The sequence below is a fragment of the Poeciliopsis prolifica genome, unplaced genomic scaffold (genome assembly GCF_027474105.1).
Source record: "Poeciliopsis prolifica strain line A6 unplaced genomic scaffold, Auburn_PproV2 SCAFFOLD049, whole genome shotgun sequence".
NCBI classification, from domain to species: Eukaryota; Metazoa; Chordata; class Actinopteri; order Cyprinodontiformes; family Poeciliidae; genus Poeciliopsis; species Poeciliopsis prolifica.
The window spans coordinates 2,597,788-2,621,914 of record NW_026562424.1 but is presented as its reverse complement, the minus strand read 5'-3'; the positions used below and the strand labels follow the sequence as shown (position 1 = coordinate 2,621,914).

Below are 24,127 nucleotides of genomic sequence, written 5' to 3'. Positions count from 1 at the left end.
CGACAATGTGCTGTCTCAGTCGAAACCCACACACACACACACACACACACACACACACACACACACACACACACACAGCCCTCCAAGCATGACAACTGTGGCGTCTTCTTCATCGCGGGGACAGAATATCGATGCCAGGGCGCCCTTTATGTGGGGGCAGAAGAAGAAGTGGTGCCCATTGGAAGCTGTCTTCCCTCCCTCCATCTTTTCTCTTCCTCCATCCACCTTCACCTCTGTTTGTCTACCATCCTTCCTCTCTGCTGCTATCTCCCCCTCTCCAGCGCTCTGAAGGACAGAGGTATTCCCACATTTCTCTGCTGCTATAGCAACACTGCAGCAAGAACAGGAAGGAGAGGACGCAGCCAGGCAGGGAGGAGGAGGAGGAGGAGGAGGAGGAGCAGGGGCCGGGTGGAGACGTGGTGGAGGTTGTGGTGAGAAGGTGGGGATGGAGGAAGGAGAACGGGGTGGGCTGGGGGGATAGAGGCAGCCTAAGATGAGGAGATGTGTGAGCAATGCTAAGGCTAATGGTAGCAGCGGTGTTAGTGAAACCCCTTTCCTCTTTGCACCAGGCAAGACGTGAACTCACATGTCACACATGCTCTTCTCGCAACACTTTCCAGCGAGGAAGAGAACCGTTCCTTCTCTGCAGAACATGCAGCTTTACTCATTTCCTGAGCATCGTCAGTGAAAAGGACAGACGAGACTCCTCCTACCGGCGCAGCTCTGTAGAAATGGGCAGTTTGGAGCTGAATGGCGACCTTCTTATTTTGCAGTGATTCAATCAGCCTAAGCCGCCGCAATGAGTCCAACGGCCCACAGGACGCAGATAAATCAGCACAGAATGCACACGGAGACCATTGAGGAGACCGGCGCTGTTTCATATTGATGTCATCATCCTCTTCTGTCAGGACCCAACACAATCTCATTATCTCCTCATATATATATCGTAAGCCATTAGAATAAAGCTGTTTCCCTCAACAGCGAAGGATGCTAAGCAGGCCATAAAAGTCGTGTGCTCTGCAAGGAGACCCATGTCGTCTTCTCTCCCCGACTTTCTGCACATTTGTTGGGCTTAACAAGCTGCAAAAACCAGATTCAGACTGAAGTGGAATGTTTTATCATCATAAAGCAGAAAGAACGAGACTTAACACCTTTATAAGTTTTCTGCTGCCTGTCAACTGGCATTAAGGCGTCTTGGCAGGAATATCTTCATGTCAATATGTTCATGCAGGACGGAACCAAAAAGGAAAGTCCCTGCACACAGGCTGCTTCCCATCTGAATTGATTTATTCTACTTTATTTTGAATATTTCATTCATTTACACATAAACATGTTCACACAGAAAAGTTTGGAATAAAAATCTGTGATTCTTGAGGAGAAGAACTAAACGGGTCCCATGGAAAAAGCACAAAATTAGAACAAAATATCATTTTTTAAGCACAACAGTGCAGGTTTTCAAGGTGTTTGCTGAATAATTTTATTTTAAGCTTTGTAGATGGTGGATTGTGTCTTTAAAATCCTTTGTCCTGCAGCAGAACTCAATACATTATAATAGTTATATTATGACAATTAAGTATAAGCATTCAAATAAATAATTATGAAAGTGTCAATAAATTGAATTAAAAATAATTTTTCTATATTTTCCAACTCAATTGAAATTTGTCTCAAGTTTTTTTCAACACCGTTTAGTTTTTTCTTCTATAATTAATTAATCATTTTAAAACATTCGGGAAATTTAATCCCATTTTGTCCGTCTTCTCAAGAATCACTGAAATAAGTAGTGAGGAAAAAAGTCATTTGTGTTTCAGTTCTGTTCTTTCAGCCTACTTCGTGATGTCAGGTTCTGCTTAAACCTGCGTAATCTCCTTGTGACTTGTAAAATAAATGTGGGTAATCAGTGAATTTTTGATTTAACAAAGAGGAAAATCACTTTTTATCAAACTGTTTGATTTGATAAAAAAGTTTTTTTTCCTTAATAAACCTGATTTGAAAACAATGTTTTCTCAGGACTATAAAAAGGTTTTGATGATCTGAAACTTTAAAGTATGACAGATAAGTAAACACTTTTCTCTGGATTTCACTATACGTCATGCTTTGACTGTCCAAAACTCCACCCACTTCGCCATGACGTACCAAAACAACCAACACGCTCCTTTAAAGCCAGTCTAGTGTCACTTCTGTTTAGTTGATTTCACTTTAAACTGCTCATGGGATGCTGTGCAGTCGGCTGAAAACCCAGCTTTTCATTTTTTTTGATAACTTTTAATGAGGAAAGATGCGACAACAATGAGCTGCAACCAGGTGTGTTACAATCGCAGACAAATTGGCTGCAACAATAAAAGACATGAATAAAATGGCAAAAACAACTTGGGAAAACAATTTCAGTCGCTCTGTCCTTCACTTCTGACGTCCGTCATTGCCCCTCGAATGATTTAGTGACGTAGCAGCAAAGGGTCAATAGTCACATGGACTCTTGCTTTTATTATCTTTAAACTTTGCATTGACTCATGACTGAAGCAGCTCAGTTTCTTCAGACCTGTTCAGCTTCTGCTGACACAAATCATAAAAGCTGCACAATCTGTTCACTATTTTAATACTGAAGACACACACAGGCCAATCCGTTTCCCTCTGTGCACACCCAGCATGCATTTCTCTGTTCGGAGCGAGTCGTCAAGCTGGACTGCAGCTTCATATTTCGTCCCAGTAACGAATCGTGCCAGAGCTGAAGCTGTGATTGCCACGGAGGCATCGAGAAGATAAGTGGGCTAAAAGTCTCTGCATAATTCATGGCGCCATTAAAAGCAAAAAGTGCCACAGCATTTACCAGGCAAAAGTAAAAACATTACTGCTGTTATAATAAATCGATACTCAAGTAAGTGTAATAATCTAATAAAAACATGAGCGCAGAGTCTGAAGAGTGCGGCGCGTGTAGGAGGGGATGCACTGGGGAACAATTTGCTACATACCTCCTTCCAGTAAATACATGCTGTCTGTTTGTTATGTTGGGTGGAAAGGAAACATTAATAGGAAACTAATTACCTCAAATAACTTCCACTACTTTAGGCGAAACGCTTTCTCTCTATAAAACTAACTCCTCCCAATAATTGTTAGTTTCAACAATCAGATGAGGTCTTTTAGCCTTAATAAATAAATTAAAAACCCTCCTTTTTAATAAGTTTTCTAATTTTCACATCGTAACTTTAGACCACAGGTGTCCAAAATGCGGCCCGGGGACGATTTGTGGCCCTCGGGTTACTTTGTGCGGACCCCAACTGCAATTCGAAAATGGTACAAATTTGGTCAATTGGTGCAGAGGGACACTTTTAAATTGTAATATCATTACAATGGAAAATGTGAAGTACAACACAAAGTTTGTCTTTTTATAGCCAAGTTTCAGCAAAAGGTAAAACCGTGTTAATTCAGAGACTTTAACTTTCATTCAACTTAATGACTAAATACAAAAAATGTTTTGAAGGAAAGCGACCAAAATCCCTCTCTTATTACTGGAGATAAAATTTTTTCAAACAGCAAACGTGTAAAATCGACGACGAAATTTCAGGTTCACCGTAGATAAAAGAAAAATGTAATTATTAGTAAATTTCCCACAAAAAAAAAGAGAAATTTTGAGAATAATGTTTGACATTTTATACAAAAAAATTGAACGTTTTGGAGTTTTCAAAGTTAAAAATTTTTCACATTTTTTTTTCTGGGATTAATCTGACATGAGTTTTTTGGCGGATAATAAATTTATTGACTTTATTTTCTTGATTATAGTTATTTTTTTACTTTTAGAAATTGTGTAGTAGTCATTTATTTATTTTTTCTTCAGTATAAAAAAGTATTTAGTACTGCTAAATACTTTTTAAAAAAGTATTTAGTACTGCTAAATACTTTTTATTTAAACCAACAGTTAGCATTTTACTTTTATATCGGAGCAAGACGTAGAGAAACTCCTTAGAAAGTACCATCTACTTAAAAACCCAGAACAAGAATCGACATCTGGAACCGACACAAGAATCCAGATTAACACCTTCGAGTTTATAAATTATGCACTTCTTCTCCTTATTAAATATGGGAAACCCATTTTATACGTTTACCTTTATGTCTTTCTTTTGGTTTTGTGCTATATAGATAAATGACCTTACTTTACCAAGCTGTAATCTATCAGAGGAGCTACATTTAAATGAGCAAATACTCTTTTGTAAAAATGAAAAGCATCTTCTGTTCAGTCAACTAAACTGAATTAATGCTCTGGTTTGTGTTTTTCTCACATAAGATCCCAAAAAATGTCCCTGAAATTTGAAGTTGTTTAAATGTTTAAAAGTTGGAGGCATAGCTTCCGGAAGAAAAACACTTCATGTTTTATGAAAAAACAGAGGCAAGACTAATGGTTATCAATAATTCACCAACATAGTAAGATAGTGTCTGTCTTCCAGAAATAAAACCCAGCTGGATCGCTGTTGTTTGCCGTAAACTCTCCATGCCAGTTAGTGTTTCTGTGGGAGTTTAGCTTTCATTTCGTCTCTCATCATATCAGATGCCAAGGCGTCTTTACTTTGTTTCCTTCCAGGATTGCAGACTGCAGCAGCATTAAACGCCCCATTCTCTTGTTGGGATCAAAGGAAAAAAAAACAAAAAAAAAAAAACAGAAAAAGGCTTTTGCACTCTTCCCCAGATTGTGACACCTCTGCTTCACAGCAGAGTTTATATTGTGTCAAGTTCCCCACAGACTCTGCAGTCTGTCTTGGGCCAGAGCAGCCAGGGGAATCCCTGGAGAAACACGCAGCTGGGAGGTTTATTGAAACTGAAGGCAAAGACAGCGCCGGGAAGAGGAGACGATTGTTCAGGCGCGGCGAAACTGTGGAGAGCGACTGCACCGGCGCCGAGCGGAGGGAGCGGCGCATCTTCTGGGACGACGGTGCAGTCGGCAAGCAGATCAAACTCTCCTCCTCGGTTCTACCAAACAGGAGGGGCTGACGCTCCCTGGGAGGATTTGTGTTGTTAAATCCACCTCCAGTGGATTTCAGGTTTGTCCTGCTGCAGGGGATAAAACTGGAGTTCTTCAAATTCCATCGTTGCTCGTTTGAAATGTCACAAAAACATAGAACGTGTTTGCCTTTAGCACTTCAGTCTTAGTGCATATTAATGATCTGCTGCAGAAACACTGTTGGGTCACATGAATAACAGCCGGTTTAACTACAGGACAGTGTAGACTGAGTTCGGTCTGTAGAGTTATTTGCAGTGTTAGACTCTTGTGTAAAGTCTGTAGAAAGGACAGCAGGATCTTTTTACTGAAACTCTGCCTCTGTGCAAAAAAAAAAAAAAAAAACACCAAAAAAAGATAATTTGTTTGATTTTACCTTTGTGCTTTATAAAACTAAACTGCGGTTGTTTTGGCACCTGATAATCCGATAGATTTGGTTCAATTGGGAACAAAATTGCAGCATTTGCTAGATTTTCAGATGCTGTGTTGTGCTGCTCTGTGTCAGTATGCCCAAACCATTTGAGTAGCATGTTCCCCTCCTCACCTGTGGGGGCACTGCACTAGAAACCGTTGAAGAAAAACGACACAAAAACCTCTAAAGAGGACACAGCACAACTTTCCTCCGGGTGAAATGGTGTCAGATTTTAGTGTTTGTAGGATTTCTCTTCTGTGTTTGGTTAAAAAAAAACAACCATGAGCCATTTCTTCTGCTCGCCCTGGAGTGGTGTGTTTGTTTTTACCCAGAATGCCCTGCGCTCTAGCCCACTTCCTGCTTTTGGAGCGCTCTCCAGTCCGCTTTGTTTTCACATATGCATCCTCATCAAAGTTCACTTTAACCGAACCGAGACGGAGGTTTAAACTGACCAGAGATTGATTATGCAATCACACCTCAACAAATGGACTTTGACCTCCCAAACAAACAAAGCGAAGTTAGATTAAGGCAGATCAAACAGGACTGGTGTGAACGAACCTTTAAAAATGACTACATTTTCTCCCTTTTCATGTTGATTTCAATCTGAGGTTGATTATTTTTAACTGCCTCCCGATTCGAACCAAATCACAGCAAAAAACGCAAAACTTCTCTTGAAAAAAATTCACTTTTTTCCTCACCTTTCCACCATATTTTCTCTCTAGTATCTTAAGAGAATCAAAAACCCGCTGAACCTTCCCAGCTTCATCTCATCTCTTCGCCTCTGAACACCGAGACGTCTCCTGGGTGGGAGGTTCTCCAGAGACCAGAGTACAAGCCAAGGACAATTACATTCAAGAAAATGACTTCACAGCGTCCCCTCAGATATTTCAAAGTCAATCTACCAGCTGTAGGGCCCAAACATTTTATCTAAACATATTAAATTTATGGTTATGGTCCACGGCTGATGCAATGCTTATGACACAAATCCCTTGAAGTTGTTTTGTAATGCGGCGTCCGAAGTGGACATCTGTGAAAGTCTGCGCGGATTCGCCTCACCTCGGGGGCTTTCTGAACGCGCTATAACACGGAGCAGGACAAAAACATGCCGGGCAAAGCACTCCGGCTGCATTATGTCGGCCTTTTCAGAGGAAAAGAGCGGAAACGGGAGGCCGGAGAAACGTTTCCGTCCGTCTTCCAGAGGAAATATCTGCCTGCCTTGCACATCACCTATTTGGCACATTCACAACATTAATAAAAATAGCAGAGCAGGTTACTGTGCAATTATGCTAATGTAACATGACAGACCATTTGATCCATTAAAGCAGCTGCCACGCTCTAGTGATTATGGGATGTATTAATGTTTTGCTGGTTTTGTTAAAACAATATGAGCTTTTTTTTTTTTAATCTCTGACCCGTTTTAATGAGTTACTCAGATAATCTGTCTCCTGTTATCTGAGATTAAAGTGATGATTATCATCCCAACCACAACAAAACAAGGATTTTTTTATAGATTTATGCCAAACAAGAAGCAGCTAAATGGAGATATTTATTGCAAGATAAGTAGAAAATTTCTCCTGCCTCTGAAATATTATATAAAATCAATTTTTCACAATAAACCTTGCAGCAGTGACATATGAAACGTCACGTTGACCTTGTTAGCTTGTTTCCTTGTTTAGTTTTTCTGCAGGATGAAATCACAACAATGAATTAAAGTGGCATATGTTTCTAATTGCTGAATAACTTCTTAAGGCTGGCGGAAAATTGAGGCAAGCGGTGAAATAATTAGCCTGTCATTCACCGAGGTGCGAGGACAGCACGTCTAAATCTGGACAGACCTGAAGACGCTGCAGTCGCCCACCGCGAGTTTCCACCTGCATGAGGCTCTGAGGTAAAACCAACATTTTATGTTAAGTTATAACAACCCAAACTGACGTTGCAACTAGAAACAAGCAACAGCTGGAAGCTTTAAAGCAATTAAATCCTCCAGTTGGTTTGAAGAAAGAACTGTATGTTGGGGTTTTTTCTTCAAATACAATTCAAAGCAGATGTTTGGGGTTTTTTAGAGATTTTATGAAACAGAGCAGCTTACCTTCACAGGAATTAAAGGCCAGTCCATTTTCGTTTCTTGCAGGAAACAATTTTAATACATTTTTCCTCACCAGACCAATAAATACCTGAACTAAATCATCTAGTTTAAGTGGCTGCTCAAGCCTCAGAGCCTCAACTGTAACCAGAGCTGCTCAAAATGCAGAAATTAGTTTTCATCCCTGGTAAAGATGCGTAAAAAGCCTCAGAATAAATTTTTGTTTCATTGCTGTGGCGTCGTCTCCCACTGAACAAGTGTGAAAAACGTGGCTTTTACTTTTGAGTGTTTTCACCAGTTGCAAGGAGAACCAAGCCCACAGCACTACAGGTCCTCCACCGTACCTAGCGGTGTGTATCAGCTGCTTTTCCAACAGCCTTGTTGCTGCACTGCAAAAACACAAAATCTTACCGAGTATTTCTGGTCAAGTTTCTACTGCAAATGTCTCAGTGCGCATGAAACAGGACAAAACTGACTTAAACGTAGGTTTGTAGCGAGATGCAGAGGCTCGGTCTTGTTGAAAAAGTTCTACTTCCTGTGATGCCGTTACCTATCAACCCAGCTCTAGCTCCACTGGCAGATTATTTCATTTCTGGCAAGACATTTTTCCCAGTTAATTTATCTGCCAATGAAACAAATAGTTTTTGTTTTTTTTTGTCAACATTAAGGAATTATTTAGTTAAAACAAATGTCTGTATCTTGCTGAAAAGTTTTTTTTTAGATAGTTTGTCTGTAAGATATCTGCACTAGAAACTAGAGCGAAGATGCACGGTAAGATTTAGTATTTTTGCAGTGAAGTCCAATTTAAAAGGACGGTTTCCTCAGATTGTCTGATGTAAAAGTTTAACTTGGACCAAACAACCAAACTCAATTTCTCATTTAAAAGATAAAAAAGATGCACAAAGATGAATGCAAAAAACTTGCGTGCCTTTGGGGTTTCACTTGCGTTTGTTTTGATTCTGAGGAAACCAGCTGACGCAGATGGATTTGGGTTTTCATCTGAGCCAATGGTTGAGCCACATTTTTTACGTTTTGATGTGAAAAGGCCCCTGTTCTCATCTGACCACAAGGTTCCAGTTAAAGTCCCAGCAGAGGGAGTCAAATTTCACATGCTCACATCAGGGATGGTTGACTTTATAGACCTCTGTGTCGAATCTCTAAACCTGCAAGACTGAAACTCATGGATCACAAACTGGAAATCAACAAAATTAAAATGGAAAATCCTAAAATGACTTCAGTTGTATTTATTTAAAAATGATTGCCAGGCGTGCCACTGGCGATTTTCATATCAATAGTTGTATTTTTCTCAGTTTTTCATGGTTGGTACCACAATGAAAATGTGATTTAGTTTAAGGCTTTTTTACGTCTTTACCAGAGACTAGAAATATGTTCATGTCTGTATATTATTATTTGGTTCTTGATTAAGAGACACATCCTGGATTCAAGCATATTGTTCTTCCTAACTTAAGAATATTGATAACTGTCATTTTCACAGATGATAACAGCTCATCTCAGGCTGTAATACCAAAATGTTTATCTGAACAATCAGATAAAAATACGCCTGAGAAACGAAACCCTGGTTTTTAAATTCTCTTCGTTTCTCATTGGGTCGACTCTCCAATCTGTTAATACCATCACATAACTGCAGGTGCATGTGAGCAAATTATAATGTTGCTGAAAAGTTCATTTATTTCAACTCAAAAATGAAATTTTTATATTGAATAATTACACTCAGTGAGATATATTGTAAGCATTTGACTGTTGCTTTTCATGGTTTTGGCCTCCAGCTAATGAAAACCACAAATTCTGTTTCTTATTTAAAAAATGGATGTAAGACTGATAAGAACTGGACTTTAGATGCAGCGTCAGCTCTACTTCTGGGCTCCTTTTGCATGAATTACAGCATCAATGCAGCGTGACATGGAGGTGGTTCTGAAAATACGTTCATGTTTGTTAGCAGGACTAATAAAGGAAGTTCAGAAGTCCATTTTCTTCTGGACTTCTTCCTTCCACTCAATTTTTCATTAATAAATGATTGTTGTATTGGACTTTTTCCTATGGATCTGTGTGCTACATGCTAATAGCAACATGTTTAAGTTTTAAACTCCTCCTTTGCTGCTTTCATTATCCATTATTTATATTTTTAAAAAAGCTGAATTTGCAGATTTCATTAGCTGTAAGCCATAATTACAAAAACGCTTGACATAAATCTCTCTGTGTGTAATGAATCTATGTATGGACTTTACTTTTAGAGCTGACCTTCTAAAAATTATACCATTGTTGTTGATACTCTGATTTTTTTCTGCACCTGTAAACGCCAAAGATTTCAAAATTTATCAGAAGCGATCAGTTATTTCACAGAAGCAGATGGGAATTCACAGATCTTTAAAGATATTTTAGAGCAAAGAGTACACTGGCATTGAAGATGTTCCTTTCAAAACCTCTATGGCAGAAATCCATCACTTATATTAGACATACAAATGTCCCATTTTAGTGTCATCATCATTATTACTATGACCTCTTATGTCCTGTTACAGTTAGTAAAGGTATTTTTTTCCAGATAACATAAAAAACTGAAAGCTTATGCTTCTGAAAGTACATTGTTAGCTAAAAACACTATTTCCAAGGGAGGGGTGCAAAAAAAGCCACAAAAGTGTCGACGGAGCTCTGGACCGAATGGTCACCAGTTCAATTTGAGCTCAATTGCAACAAACATTTAGTTCCTGTTTAACAATGTAAGCATATATTTTATTGACGTCTTCAATCTTTCTTTCATTCCTAATCACCAGAACAGTAACCTGACAAAAAACAAACAAACAAATGTTCATGGAAGAAGCAAGCTGACTAATTTCAGACTAATCCGCCTTCATAGAAATGTTTATTTTCCGGAACCAGTAGCGTCTGTGACCCATGTATGGGAGAATGACTAAAAGCCTGTCTGAACAGCGTTACAAAACAGATGGCCTCTATCATTACCAGGGTGACTAATGGCTAAACCACAAACCATACATTCAATCCAGGTTTAGCGCAGGAGGGACTCCATAACGTCTCGCTTCTTACTCGTGTGGTTGCCATATTGACCCGCCACAACCCAATATATGATTGATTTATTTCACACGTAATGACACATGGCTAGACAACTGTACACATTATATCAAACTAACAAAAATAAAGTAATACAGAGTTGAAACGCAAGAAGCGTAAATGGCATTTAACATATGAAAGTTACACTGTAAAAATGTGGATCTTACAATTGTCATACAACCAGACATTATTTATTAATATACTGTACATTTGTCACTCACTCCAATCATCCTAATATGGATGCGAAATCCCTTTTCTTAAATGCTGCTGAAGATGTCTAATCATCATCATGGCAGCATTTTGCTGCGTGAGAACAAAGGTCGTATCAAATTCCAGCCTAAAAGTAATCATCCGGCCGGCTACTGATCGGATTCAAATAACACAATGTCAATACTTTATTTTTATCCATACAGGATTAATTTATCATATTGGTGAAACAGCATCTTTACCATCATTCGGCGCTGGCGTTTGAGTGTCAGAATTCACCAGTTCAAATACCACATAGCTGGCTTTTACAAAATACATAATACACTCTCAAAACACAAAAAAGTTTGCAATGGTTATTATTACTGAAACAACAGATGAAAATTTTGTCAAACGGAGATCTGCGTTTGCCGTTCTACAACCTAAATGGTCACGAAAGCCAATTGAAAGATTCACAATGAGTGTTGCAATTGAGCCCTTATGTTTCTGAGAAGTAGCCAAATTTAAAACATAACAAACGTCCACCTGTCACCGCCCCTGATTATTCACAAAGAAACAAACTCTACCGGCTTATACAACCGTCCCAAAATATGTCTGCATTGGAGTCTGCAATGATACATATTTAGATGAAAATATATTTATATTATTTGTGGATTTTTCACAGTAGTTTGTACTGCACTGTACCTTTATGTCCATCTATTATGCCTACATAATTTTCACCTTGAGGGAGTCTGTTGAGTCACTTGAGAGAGTGTGTCTCATGTATTTCTTTTTTTTTTTTTTTTTTTTTGTGGAAGAAAAATGTCTCTTGTATTTTACTCTGAAACATCTCCGTTCTGCAGTGTGGCAAGTGCTGTGCGTATCTTTCATCTCTGCTGGCCAACAACAATTGGGGAACTGAATTACTCTGACAGACTAGTTTGTCTCTTTTTTTCCTACGAGAATACAGCTTGTAGAAACTGCAAAAAACATTTGCTTTGGCACAGATTTACATTGTAGCAATGGTCACTCCTTGATCTCCATGGCCATGGTTGCTTCTACAAACACAGTTGGGCCATTGTGGTAATCCTTGGCTCAGTACACCGTCACGGATAAGTCTATGTGTTTGTGTATTGCCGTGTCAGTCTACCCTCTCTCCTGGTGTAAAGTCAATGCGCTCTAGTGTCTTATCATTCCACACGTTAACCCGACATCAATTCCCTCTCTGTCTTTGAGTCCTGCCCGCTCTCCCTCTCTTCACTCGCTTTTGTTTTTAGATCTGGGTCTCTTGGACGTTTTCCTTGGAGCTCCCCTTGAAGAGCAGCGGCTCCATTTGGGGGTTCTGGTTTTGGCCCATGAAACCCTTGATCGATCCGTGTAAGCCCATAGTTGGCATGGGGAGAGACATCGGCAGCGGTGGGGACATGGAACTGGTGTTGGTGCCGTTCCCTGATGCAGAGAGCAAATTTGATGTGGAGATTGGGACTGATGTGCAGGAGATAGGGTTGTCCTGGCCATGCTGGTTCTTGCTGTTGAGGATTCCACCTGGTCCCATCCCCTCGGTGATACTGAGACCCATCACATTGTTGTTGAAATGATGTGTTTTGTAGTAATGGTTCAGGGTGTCCGAGCGACCGATGTTGGGAAGGTTGACTACTTCCGGGTGATGTATTCTCAAGGTTCCTTCCGTACCAGTCCCAGAATTTATCGTCGAACCGCCAGAGATGCCACTTCCAGCCCCAGCTCCAATTTCATCTTCGACGTTGACAATCTCAATTGCTCTGGCAGGGCCGTGGTGTTTGTGTAGTTGGTGTTGCTTTCGGAGTTTGTAGAAGACCACCAGCATCACAGCTGCCATAAAAGTGATGGCGACGAAGCAACCGATGATGATCTTAGTTGTTTTCATTACATCATCCAGGCCTGGAATGTTAGTTACATCCATTAGAGACACAGTCACTGAATTTTCAGTAGTTCTAGGTGACAGTGGTGACAGAGTAGACAGAGATGGTGATATAGTGCTGCTAGATAGACCGTCTACCCCTCCATGACCAGGAGGCTTGGGGGAACCAACAAAGGTCTCATTCACATACTGTCTTGCTGAATACTCGTCCTCTCTTGGCTCCACTGACTCAACTGTGACAGTGGTGAAATAGCTGTAGCTGTTAGTAGGATCAGAAGCAGAGACGTTGAGCACAGCGGTTGCAGTGGTATTCCCAGCGGAGTTGGTTACCATGCAGGTATACTGCCCGGTGTCCTGCACGGTCACATTCGTGAAGTTCAGTGTTCCGTCATGAAGCACTGAGATCCTAACGCGGTACGATCCGTGTGTCATCAGTGTGCCGTTTGGGGTGAACCAGTTCACAGAGGTCATAGAGGTTCCGGTACGGCATTTCAGCTCTGCGGCCATGCCTTCGGTGACATTCAGATCAGTGGGCGGCTCCACAATCACTGGAGCATAGCAAACAAAGTGGGTCTGATCCAGTTCCCCGATGTACTTTCCTTTCAGGCCTGGCGGGGCATGGCAACGTGCACAACACGTGGTGTTGCTGGGAACTGTCTCTTTAAGCCACCAGCTGAGCCACAGGACGTCACAGTTGCAAACCCAAGGATTGTGGTTGAGGTGCACCCTCTCCAACTGGTGCAAGGGGGTGAACAGGTCATGGGGCAGAGAATGCAGAGAATTGTGGGAAAGGTTGAGCTCCTCCAAGTTCTTGAGGTCGTCAAAAGCATTGCGTTCAATGATAGTCACTCTAGAGTGCATCAGCCAAAGCTTTCGAAGTGACACCAGTCCCTGAAATGATCCAGGACGGACAATCCCCAGCTGATTCCCTGATAACTCCAACTCCTCAAGTCGTACAAGCGGAGTAAGGTTAGGGATGTCCTTCAAGCCGCACATGCCAAGATTCAAAAAACGCAGATTTACCAGACCTTCGAAGGCAGCCTCTGAGATGAAACCCAACTTCCTGAGTTCCCCCAGATCCAGACGTCTTAATGAGGGAACGCGGTTAAAAGCAAAGGCTGGCAGTGTCTCAATGGGGTTGTTTCGTAGCCATAGTTCTCTTAGTTTGCTGAGGTACTCAAAAGCTTGAGTTGGTACCACTGTAAGACGGTTGTCAAAAAGCTCCAACGTGTTGAGGTTGGGGAGGCCATTGAAAGCTCCCACCTCAATTTGCCGGATGTGGTTCTTGGAGAGCTGGAGAATTTCTAGATGCCGCAGATGCTTGAATGTGTCAGACTTGATCACCTTGTGTAAACAAAGAAGACACAAAGGGACACATGGTGGCAACATCAGAATTATTTAAATCAAAACCCGTCATTTGATTCTTTGACTTTTGAAGGTCAAACCATGTTTACCTGAATTGAGTTCTCTTGTAGATTGAGGTATCTTGTGTTTTCTGAAATGCTGTCTGGGATTTGATCCAAACTCTTCCTTGTACAGATGACCCGGCTCGCCTGGTTGGAGCAGGTGCAGGGGTTGGGGCATGGTGGTGCCGCCTCTGTCAGCTGGGGTCCATGGTGGTGAAACCACAACAGGAGCTGGACCAACCAGAGGACGGGGGAAGGGGTGCAGGGGCTGGTCACCATGACAAGACGCATGGCAACTGAGTCATGACCCACCCCTAGTTCTGGAATATTGATTAGTCACCTCCAAAAGGGTAAGTTAAGTGCTTCTCTCGACATTCATGGTTTTATCTGACTTTTTCTGTGTTGAAGAGTCAAAAACTTGAAATGTTACAGTAACGATTGGTAAGTAAAGCTACCTACTTAACTTTGCTCATACTGTCTTGGGAATCAGACTCGACTTTTCGATATTTCACTGAAAGAAGTCCTGCACTTCTGCTCCCATAACATTCACCAAAGTAGCTATCAAGTTAGGAGGGGGAGGTCCTTGAGAACGAGCTGTCACTGCGGAGGCTGTTGCTTCTTACTGTGGGAAGAGAGAGAAACAGAAAGAAAAGAGAGACAGTAAGTGCACAGAACATCAGTCTCGGTGCAACAATTCTTGAATCAGACGTTTTGTTCCTGTGGCTAAATAACCGTCTGATGACGGATTTCAACCATTTCATTTTGGTTTTGGACATCTAAACGTTGCAGGACAGTAGCTCTCCAGGACTGGACTTGAACACCTTTGCTTGAAAAAGAATAAATTGCACCAATGTTTAATAAAATAAAGCTCGTATTTTTTAATTTCAAACACATGATCCTGGCTTTCAAAGAGAGGCAACGTGAAAGACAAAAGAATAAAGAATATTCTTAAGAAACCATGGCCTTTAAGCTCATAAAATTCACCCATAAAAATAGTATGCCTGGAAGGGGTAGCAGTAAATTCATAGAGGGGCCGTTCCCACCCCCAGCTCCCCCTTTCTGGTGCCACTGCACACACTCATCAATCACTGGGCCTGAATTTAGCATTAGGAACAAGAAAGTACACAATGTCACAGCTTCATTAATTACCCTGGAGGGTAATGACTGACACCTGACAAGCTGCTTTATGCATATGTTGAATATAAAATGCTATGCCAAAGATTATAAAACAAAAATTGTAAAATTATTTTAAAAAAAACTTTTTTGTGTGTGTGTGTATCTGAAAAGGGAGGGTTTACAAATCTAGACTGTGTCATTGCCATTTGTGGTTAAAAGGGTGACAAGAACATTTTCAACCAGAAATGCATCAGCAGACTCTCTAAATTTAGAAATCCCTGGGCTGTTTGCGCCGTAATGATTCGATAGATAGAGTGCTCGTTGTTTACTCAGACGCCTCATGCTTGACACTGTGACTTTAATGGTCACATGGCTGCAACGTCCAAGGAATAAAGTCAACAAGAAGGTGCTTGTATCCAAGAGCTGCTGGTTTTCATCATCCTTGTTCAGTCTGAAAGAAGCGTGTTTGTGCCGCTGCTTCTAATTCCCTTAATAAACTGGGGTTCTGTCGTCAGCATCCATACATAGCCGGTTCTCAGCATCTGCTTTCCTGTGCAGCAGCGATGCATTCACTCCCAGGAACACGGTTGCTGTGGCAACCTGCTCACTCACCATCTTGTGTTTTTTACTGTCCAGTCGCCCTGTTCGACGTTGCTGCGTTTAGCCGAGCTTGATGAGGCTTTGCAAAAACAGACCAGCATGTCTGCCTCAGTCCTGATCTGTTATCGTGGAAGACCGAAACAAAATGAGACTTCTGGTCAGACGGTGCCGATACAGACGAGAAGCGGCTCTAAATCTGATCAGTCTGAACCTTGGCCTTCAGCGAGAGCAGAGGAAGCAGATCTGGCATCTCTATGAGGTCTGAGGTTGAAGTCAAGATGAGTCATTATTGAAATTATAGTCCTCAGAAGTGATAAAGCAGCGTTTATAAAAGCTCATATAGAAAAGCGCGATTGAAAGAATAGGTCTTTTCAGACGCTGAGCACATCCCACATTCTCTCTTTGACACACAGAAACGTACACCCATCCATTTCAACGTCACGCCATTAATTTTTTTTGTTATTAAGGCGTTATTTACATATTTCTCCACCTCCTCTCCTCTAGTGATAACATCGAACACGGCTGAATGGAGGTAAAATGGTAAAATATCTCTTTAAGATCAAGGGATCCAGGATGGCTGTTGTATTGTTACAGTGACTCATGAAAGCATCAAAACATTATTAATATTCCACCAGTTACAGATGACCAGAATAAAATCTGTCTGCTAACACTGACAGGGCCGAACATCACAAAGGTTTGCAGAAACTATTTCTTCCTGGTGAGGCGTTTTAGTCGCCAGGTTTTTGTGCAGAACATCATTGCCAAACGTCACACCTTCAACTGAAACCCTCGTCAGCCATGACAGCGAAGTTCAGCCACGTCCTCCAGGTGTATTTCAAAAAACGGCGAGGCATTTTACATTTTACAGGCCTGGCTTTTTGGACGTTTCCAGAAATAATGCAATGTTTCTAAGTAACTTTTTATGTGAACTGCTAAGATGTAATTCGACCGATCATATTACTGTACAGGACAAACAACCATGAACTTGTGTATTTTCTCTAAAGGAGATGAAGAGAGAACAATTAACCTGACATGCATGTTTCTGGACTGCAGGAGGAAGCTGGAGTACCAAGCTTCCTTACCCTAACCCTAACCCTAACCCTAGCTAAATATTCAGAGGTAAAACATTCATTTGTAGTTCCCATGTCAACAGGGCACCAAGTTCGACTCTTGTCTATCCCAGGGGCCTCTTGTCCCCTAACTCCGGCCCTGTGGTCATTACAGATATGGTAGCATTACTTACACTCAATATAATAAATAAAAACTGTTCCAAAATCCCCAGTGAATGACAGTTTGCACCTGTTGATGATGCTAAGAATAGAAAATGGTAATAAAATAAATCCTTTTCTTCATAGAAAGTTGTTTAGTTTTGTTATTTTGGTCTTTTGAACCAGAGGATGAAACTATATGGACACCTGTTGACTTGACCTGCCATCCTAAAATTTTCCACTCCACCAGAGCAGCAGCAGCAGCGGCGGCAGCAGCAGCAGCAGCAGCAGCGGCAGCAGCAGCGGCAGCAGCAGCAGCAGCAGCAGCAGCAGCTCACTCTGATGTTCTTTAATATTTACATCACTCCTCAACTCAACTGAGCACCATTAAAACCCGGCCTTCATCCTCAACCCCTGCGATTTTCTTCCCACTTTCACTCAGATGAATTCCCCTCCGTGGTCTTAGCTGTTTTAACATGTCAAGAGCAGATTGCAGCCATGTAGATATCGATTCTTCGATCTGATCCGAAGGCGAGCGCCGGGTCGTGAAAAGACAAATTAGCTCCAAGCTGCTGACCAACTACTCCAGACCCAATCACATCATCATAGGCATCTGGTTGCACTCACAGAGCTTCTCCTTCAGGTCTGCAAAGAGGCCAAACTCAGAGGCTCAGACCCACCAGTCACATATCATGTATTTACAAATGACGGAGAAGAGCACAAAGCTGCACAGGTGCAGCAGGGCCAACATCATCTACTGTAACTATGACAACGCTAGATTGATTCAGGACGTGGGAATCAGGCAGGATGGGGCTCATTTCCACCAGCATCCACATAAAAAAACAACATTTTCTCTGGTCTTTTGGCTGATGACAACATTTCTCCCTCCTTACACGTGAGATGTGAAAGATAATCACCTGAAATCAGTGATAAAAATGCATCAACTGGACTGCTTTCTCCTGCAGTCCTCATCTTGATCTGCAATCTCACCTCATCATATAGCCGCCAGCTTGATATCTCCTTACAATAGCACAGAATGGCCTTATTCATCTGCAGCTGCGCTCACTGCACGGCGCACCTTCTCCGGGAACGCAATTGAAATTCTGAATAGGCCTAATTCTGCACATGCTGCATTACAAAATGGCTTGCATCCATTCTCTCTTCGGGGTAATGACAACACGACTGCACCCACTATATGAATATTCTGGGTTTTTAAAGATGATTTTTCATAGAAAAACAGGCCCAGTGCGCGTGAGCGCGGGCTTACATAAGGGAGTGTATCGTTTGATTACATTAGATGATCAAATCCTATTAATTATTTACCAAAAATGTTATGCATCTTTAACCTTTTCGGGTATTTCCCCCCCCGGCTGGTGACTGACTTACAGACAGACAACATGACAACACAACGCGAGCATTTCAGCCCCTTTTCTACCTGAACGTCCAAGAAAAGCTTAAAACAGTACATACCTTTAATGTTCGGCGTCTGCATGCGGCGTGATGTCTGCGTCCCCTCTCTCCCTTTCGTGCCCCCTCTGCGATCGAGCCTTTCCCCCCCTCCACAACCTCGCTATCTGTCTCTCCTTGTCTCTCCCCTAAATTGATTCGCTTGTTTCCACGGCTGTGAGCTGGCTCTTGTTCCTGTAAGCTAGATCCGCAGCGCCAACGCAACGCAGGGGGGCTACAGTGCTGGCAGGTTAAAGATGAACACAATCCACACACACACGCACGGAGCGGAGCGGAGCAGGCGGGGTGGGGGTGGGAGAGGAGCGAGGGGCAAAAAACAGAGAGAGAGAGAAGAGATCAGATTACGGGCCGTTGGAGAAAATGATGTTATAATTGTCACATTTAGGGAACGAGGTCGGGGACGAGCGCATCGATGCGTCTTATCCTTGGAGAGGAGCGCAGCGAACGCGACGTCGCCCGCCGGGCAGAGCGCGCTGCGTCCAGCATCAACGGCTCTTTACGCACATTCCGTATGTTTGCGACTGAATCCCACTAAGGCGTAAATGGAGCGGGGGATATGTGGCCGCGTCCGTCTGAGGCTTGGAGCGTTAATCAAGGAGAGATTCACACAGAAAGGTTTTTATTTAAGCACGCAGGTTGGTTCCTGCTGCAGCATCAGCTCTGTGCATGGAACCAGCAGCTGGATGGTCACATTTATTAATATGACTCAGCAGCAGAAGTATCAGTGGGACTCTGTGAGTCAGTGTGTTTTCTGAGGAGGAGATGAGATTTTAGATTTCAGTTTATTGAACATTGTTCGGTTCTGTTAATATAAATATATATATACATGCATGTTTCTTTTTCATGTTTTTACCAAAAACTGAACGTGACCAAGCAACACATTGTTGTGCAAAAGTGTGAAATGGAAGAAACAACATATGGGTTTCATATTTTTGGTTAAATAAAATCAGATTCACCCCCTTTACTCTGCACCCCTAAATAAAACTGAAGACTGGTTGAAGATGATTTGCTTTGGTTTAAATAAAGCTGTTTTGCATACAATGCAAAGCTAATAGCACCTTTAGCACCATCCCTATGGTGAGGCATGGTAGTGGCCTTCATGTGAAATGTACAAGTTCTCTGTTTATTTGTGGATAAAAACAGAATCTGTCAATTCTATATTTATACAGAATTAATATTTATATTTATTTATAGATAAATACAGAATATGCTGAAGGCCATGCATTTTAAAATTCATGCAATTATTTTATTCTAATTTGACCAGTTTAAATACAGGTGTAAAAAAAATGTTTTTACATTTAGTATAAATTCTGTATTTAAAAATGTCAAAATTTAATGTATTTTTAAAATTTTCCAGTGAGTATTTTTTTTATATTCAGTTGGTTTTATTTTGTTACTGTGCTTCTGTAACTAGTGAGATTAATAAAGGACTTTTTTCCTCTATTCTGTCCTAAAATCCAGATGTGTAAAACAGATTTTACTGGCATCTAATTTTAAATCCAAATATTTGCAGCTGTTCTGCTGAGGCCTTGGTGGTCATAAAGGATCGCAGCAGACACGTCGTTCTCTCTCTGAGTCATCGCAGATATGGAGGAATAATATTCTGACACAAGAGGAGAACAAACACAGGAGAAGGGGCTCTGAATCAGACGAGAAAAAACTGAATTGTTTGACCAAAAGGCAGAAAATATGTATGGAACTTATTACGCTGTCTTGATCAGGTCATGGTAGCTCTGTGGGCAAAAGAAAAAACATATTTGCTACACTTTTTGAACAAGATCAAACTTTTCAGATGTTTTAAGGCATCCTGTCATTACAAATTCAAACTTTATATTTACACTCAGAAATGACTGTAAACTGATATGGAGTAGTACAACTATACGTCTTTGAAAAGCAGCGGTGGAGCCTCCTGCGCAACCAAGTAGAAGGCAGTAAGTGGTTTCTAGACATTTAGCCATTGTAAAGCTTGTAAAGCAGGAAAACCAGCTGACCAAACATGCTGGAGCTCAGGTTTGGTTGCTGGGTCAATCTGTCTGCTGATTTGTGAGGTTACTTTCCAGAAGCTTTTTTTCCAGAATCTAAAATACATTAAGTTATTGCCAAAAACTTGATTATAAGACACAGGCGCTTCAGCAAGATACAGGAGTTTGATCCAAGTAAATAATTTGTTCATCACAGATTATTTCTATTTATAAGCAGGAGATTTTTTACATGTTAAAGGTGAAATGACCAGCCAGTTGAACTGGAAGATTTTCATCAATATTAAGGAATTAATGTCGTAAAACAAACTCCTGAAAAGCTACTTGTTAGTTTTGTTTTATTTCATGTGTATTAAGATATTTGCCCTTAAAACTGGAACAAAAATACTTGGTAATATTTTTGTGAAAGTTTGTTCCAGATTTGTGGATTTTCTGCTGAGAGTCCCAAAACCAACTGTGAATCTGACCCAGGTTTGTGAAAATGAATCTGAACTGTGTTCCAACTAAGACCAGATATAAACCAGAGCTGGTGGAAAGAAACAACAGAGAACTTAAAGTTTTACCTCTGGAGAGCTGAAAACTAAAAACTCTTATTTTTATGTCACACTTAAAAACCAGGCATCATTTTCCTTCCACTCTGAAATGAAGCGCTACTTTCTGCTGCTCTATCATGCAATCCAAATAAAACACACACAAGACGCTCATAATAAATGCCCAGTGCTAGGACGAGCATTTTGGTAACGGCCAGCCAGGACTAAATCTTGCTAACTAATGACGTCTGTTTTCTGCAGACTTTGCATGTGTCCACTTCCACAGTAAACACAACGCTGTAAATAAACAAAGCCGCCGCTGCGTTTCCTTGTCGTCAGCATCCAGACGCAAAAAAGAAAAACGTTGATCGCCCTCGTGAGCTTTGCACATGACTAAAATAATAAAAGTAAAAACTTGTGTTGCTAACGTGCAAACAGGAAGTAAGATCCACTAAAACATTAGAAGAAGGTTCAAATTGAAAATAAAAGTCCATCTGCTGCCATGAAAATGAAATTTAATTCAACAAGAAAATTATTTTGGTTTTAACTCAGAGATTGAAGTTCATCAAGTTGATTTATCAACAAGAGACAAGTTGTCTAAACATTGTTATTTAAGTTCATTAATCTTGAATTGAGTTTTAACTCAACATAAATCAAATTAAATCACAATATGTACTAAAATCTGCCCTGATTTCTCTGTTTTACTCAAAATATCAAGTTAAAATAAAGAGTTATTTCACTTTAAAATCATTTAAATTCTAGTTTCAAATCACATGAACCAAATTTCTGATCTGATGATGAATTTTATTAAACATCTCAATGAATTCAGCTCAAACATTTAGTGTGATCAGGACATCATCCTGTCAGCTGCACTAAAATAAACATTTGCCTTAATAACACAAGAGTCAGATCAATGTAACGCACTTCCATCTCAGGAGACAGAAACACGCTGCTAAGCATTCTGGGAAATAGTTCCCACTCTTTTTCTAATTTCAGTTTTTTAAATGTTAACCAAAAAACTCTAATTTATTCAACTCTTCATAAAAAGTTAACACAACTTACTTCCTTTCACAAACTCACACATTTAGGCTCAAAATCTGAAACTCACTAAATTTATTTGACTTAAAGAGTTGAAGAAATGTGAATCATATGTTTTACAGTGTGCCATGTTCAGTTAGCCACCAGAGACGGTTTGTGCCGTAAAGAGGCGCCACTCCTGCGTCAGAGCGCGGCCTCCCTCCCTGCTCCCTGCCTCGTCTGACTCCACATGTGGACGGATCCTTTCGGGTTCGGGTCGTAGCTGGAAGGAGGAGAATCTTCCTTTTATAGCTTTTCATCCCAGTTTGTGAGTAAAAATAAATCTGTGCACATCTCTGCTCTGTCTCAGCACACACTAAAGGTCAAAGGAGCGAAGAGGCCAGTGATGCTTCAGAAAGACCCTGAAGATATGAAGTCCCTCTCCTCCTCTGCACCCCGCCCCTCTCTGTGAACGCCGTGGCGACCATTGTCCTCCATCCACTAGCTTTTGCTGAAAGCTGCACAGCAATGAGGTCTCTGTGCCTTTTGCCTCTCTCTTCCTCTCCCCTCCCCCCTCTCACTCCTTTCCTCTCTCTTTCTCTCTCTATCTCTCCCCCTCTATTAAATTTCCAGTCACACAGTGGTGCAGAGGATATTCCTCCTTTCCCTCCTCTCCTACCCTCCTCCTCCTCTTTCCTCGTTCTCTCTCTCAGTCATGGTAAAAAATCTTCACCTATATCCAGTTCTGGTCCAAACTCCCTTTCAGCGCTTTTTTCCCCCCTTCCTGCCTCTCGTTTCGTCTGTCTGTACATCCTGAATTTAAAGCGATTCCATGCCAAACCCACCCTGCGCCTCGGCTCCCCTTCTTCCCCTCTTTCCACTCTGTGTCCTCTCTGTGTCATTGCACATTGAATCTGATATCCCTCTTATGGATGTATGGCATGCTCGTGTGTGTGTGTGTGTGTAAGGAGTGGATAGGAGCAATGGAGAAGGGCATGCATTTGTGCACAGTAAATGAACAAACACTCACTGCTGTATTGCTTGTGTCATCAGTACATCGAGGGTCTTGGAGTAGAAATATAGGGAAGACGGCTAATCCCCCAATCCAGAGGATGAGTGCACTGCATCTCCAACACAAACCCAAACCCTATAAACTCTTAATGGTGTGTTAGGACGCCACAGGGGAGGAGGAGAGGAGGGTGATGTGGATTTGGCAGCAACATGCTAGCAATAAGACATATGTGGCATGCTGATAGCGCCAGAGAGGTGCAGCTCACTCTGAGGAGAAGCTTTGGTTCCCGTCCATCAATCAGTGCGTCAGCTACACCCCCAATCCCAAACCGGGCGACACACTTCAAAGACTTGCAAGAGGCTCATTGGGGGGGGAGATTTAAGCTCTATTTAACGGCTCTGACCTCCTAATTGGGAATCTGAACTAAGTGATTTTTTTGGGAGGAGACTATATTTAGCGATTCAGTTGAAAACGTTGGGTTGACTTATGTCCAAGAGAATAAAAGAGATACAAGAGAGAGCTTCAACTTATTCACAGTGACATCCGTTAGTGTGTGTGTGTGTGTGTGTGTGTGTGTGTGTGTGTGTGTGTGTGTGTGTGTGTGTGTGTGTGTGTGTGTGTGTGTGTGTGTGTGCGTGCGTGTGTGTGTGTGCGTGTGTGCGTGCTGTGCGTGCGTGCGTGCGTGCGTGTGTGTGTGTGTGTGTGTGTGTGTGTGTGTGTGCGCGACAGAGAGAGTGGAGAGGAGAGAAAATAGAGTGAAAAATCCGAGTGTCACAGTATCTTAGCAACTGCCTCCATCTCCTTGGAGACGAGAGCTGACATCATTTCCTGTCTGCGAGAACTCTCTCTGAGTTTGTACACGGTGTGTTTGTGCACGTGGCCGCATCAGCCGGGCTGCGTGGGTGTGTGTACGTGAGCCTGGGTTTCCAAGTAAATACTCAGATGTGTGCGCGGCCTTCAGCCGAGAGCTTCCTGGAGTTCAGGAGAAGGTCCGCTAACCGCTAAAAAAAAACAAAAAAAGACCAACAACAACAGAAACTGTTGCGTGTCACTGTTGACCTTGTGACGTGTTTTCCAGGAATCACAGTTTAGCCTCGGGGAGGTTAGAAAAATCTTCTTCATTTTTCTCACCGTTTCGACTCGCAT

General features: G+C 41.6%; 1 protein-coding gene across 1 annotated transcript; it reads right to left on the bottom strand.

The window, feature by feature from the left end:
• Nucleotides 1-9,847: 9,847 nt before the first annotated feature.
• lrrc4bb (leucine rich repeat containing 4Bb) lies at nt 9,848-18,878 on the bottom strand. Its single transcript, XM_055057912.1, has 3 exons — nt 18,447-18,878; nt 14,101-14,674; nt 9,848-13,990 (listed from the first exon to the last, which is right to left on the bottom strand). The coding sequence occupies exons 2-3, from the start codon at nt 14,341-14,343 to the stop codon at nt 12,020-12,022; spliced, it is 2,214 nt and encodes a 737-aa protein (XP_054913887.1). The 5' UTR covers nt 14,344-14,674; nt 18,447-18,878; the 3' UTR covers nt 9,848-12,019.
• Between the last annotated feature and the right edge of the window lie 5,249 nt (nt 18,879-24,127).

Coding starts and splice junctions, on each gene's coding strand:
- lrrc4bb (XM_055057912.1), bottom strand. CDS start 14,343: ATGCGTCTTGTCATGGTGACCAGCCCCTGCACCCCTTCCCCCGTCCTC. Junction 13,991..14,100: donor TACAAGAGAACTCAATTCAG/GTAAACATGGTT, acceptor TGTTTACACAAG/GTGATCAAGTCTGACACATT.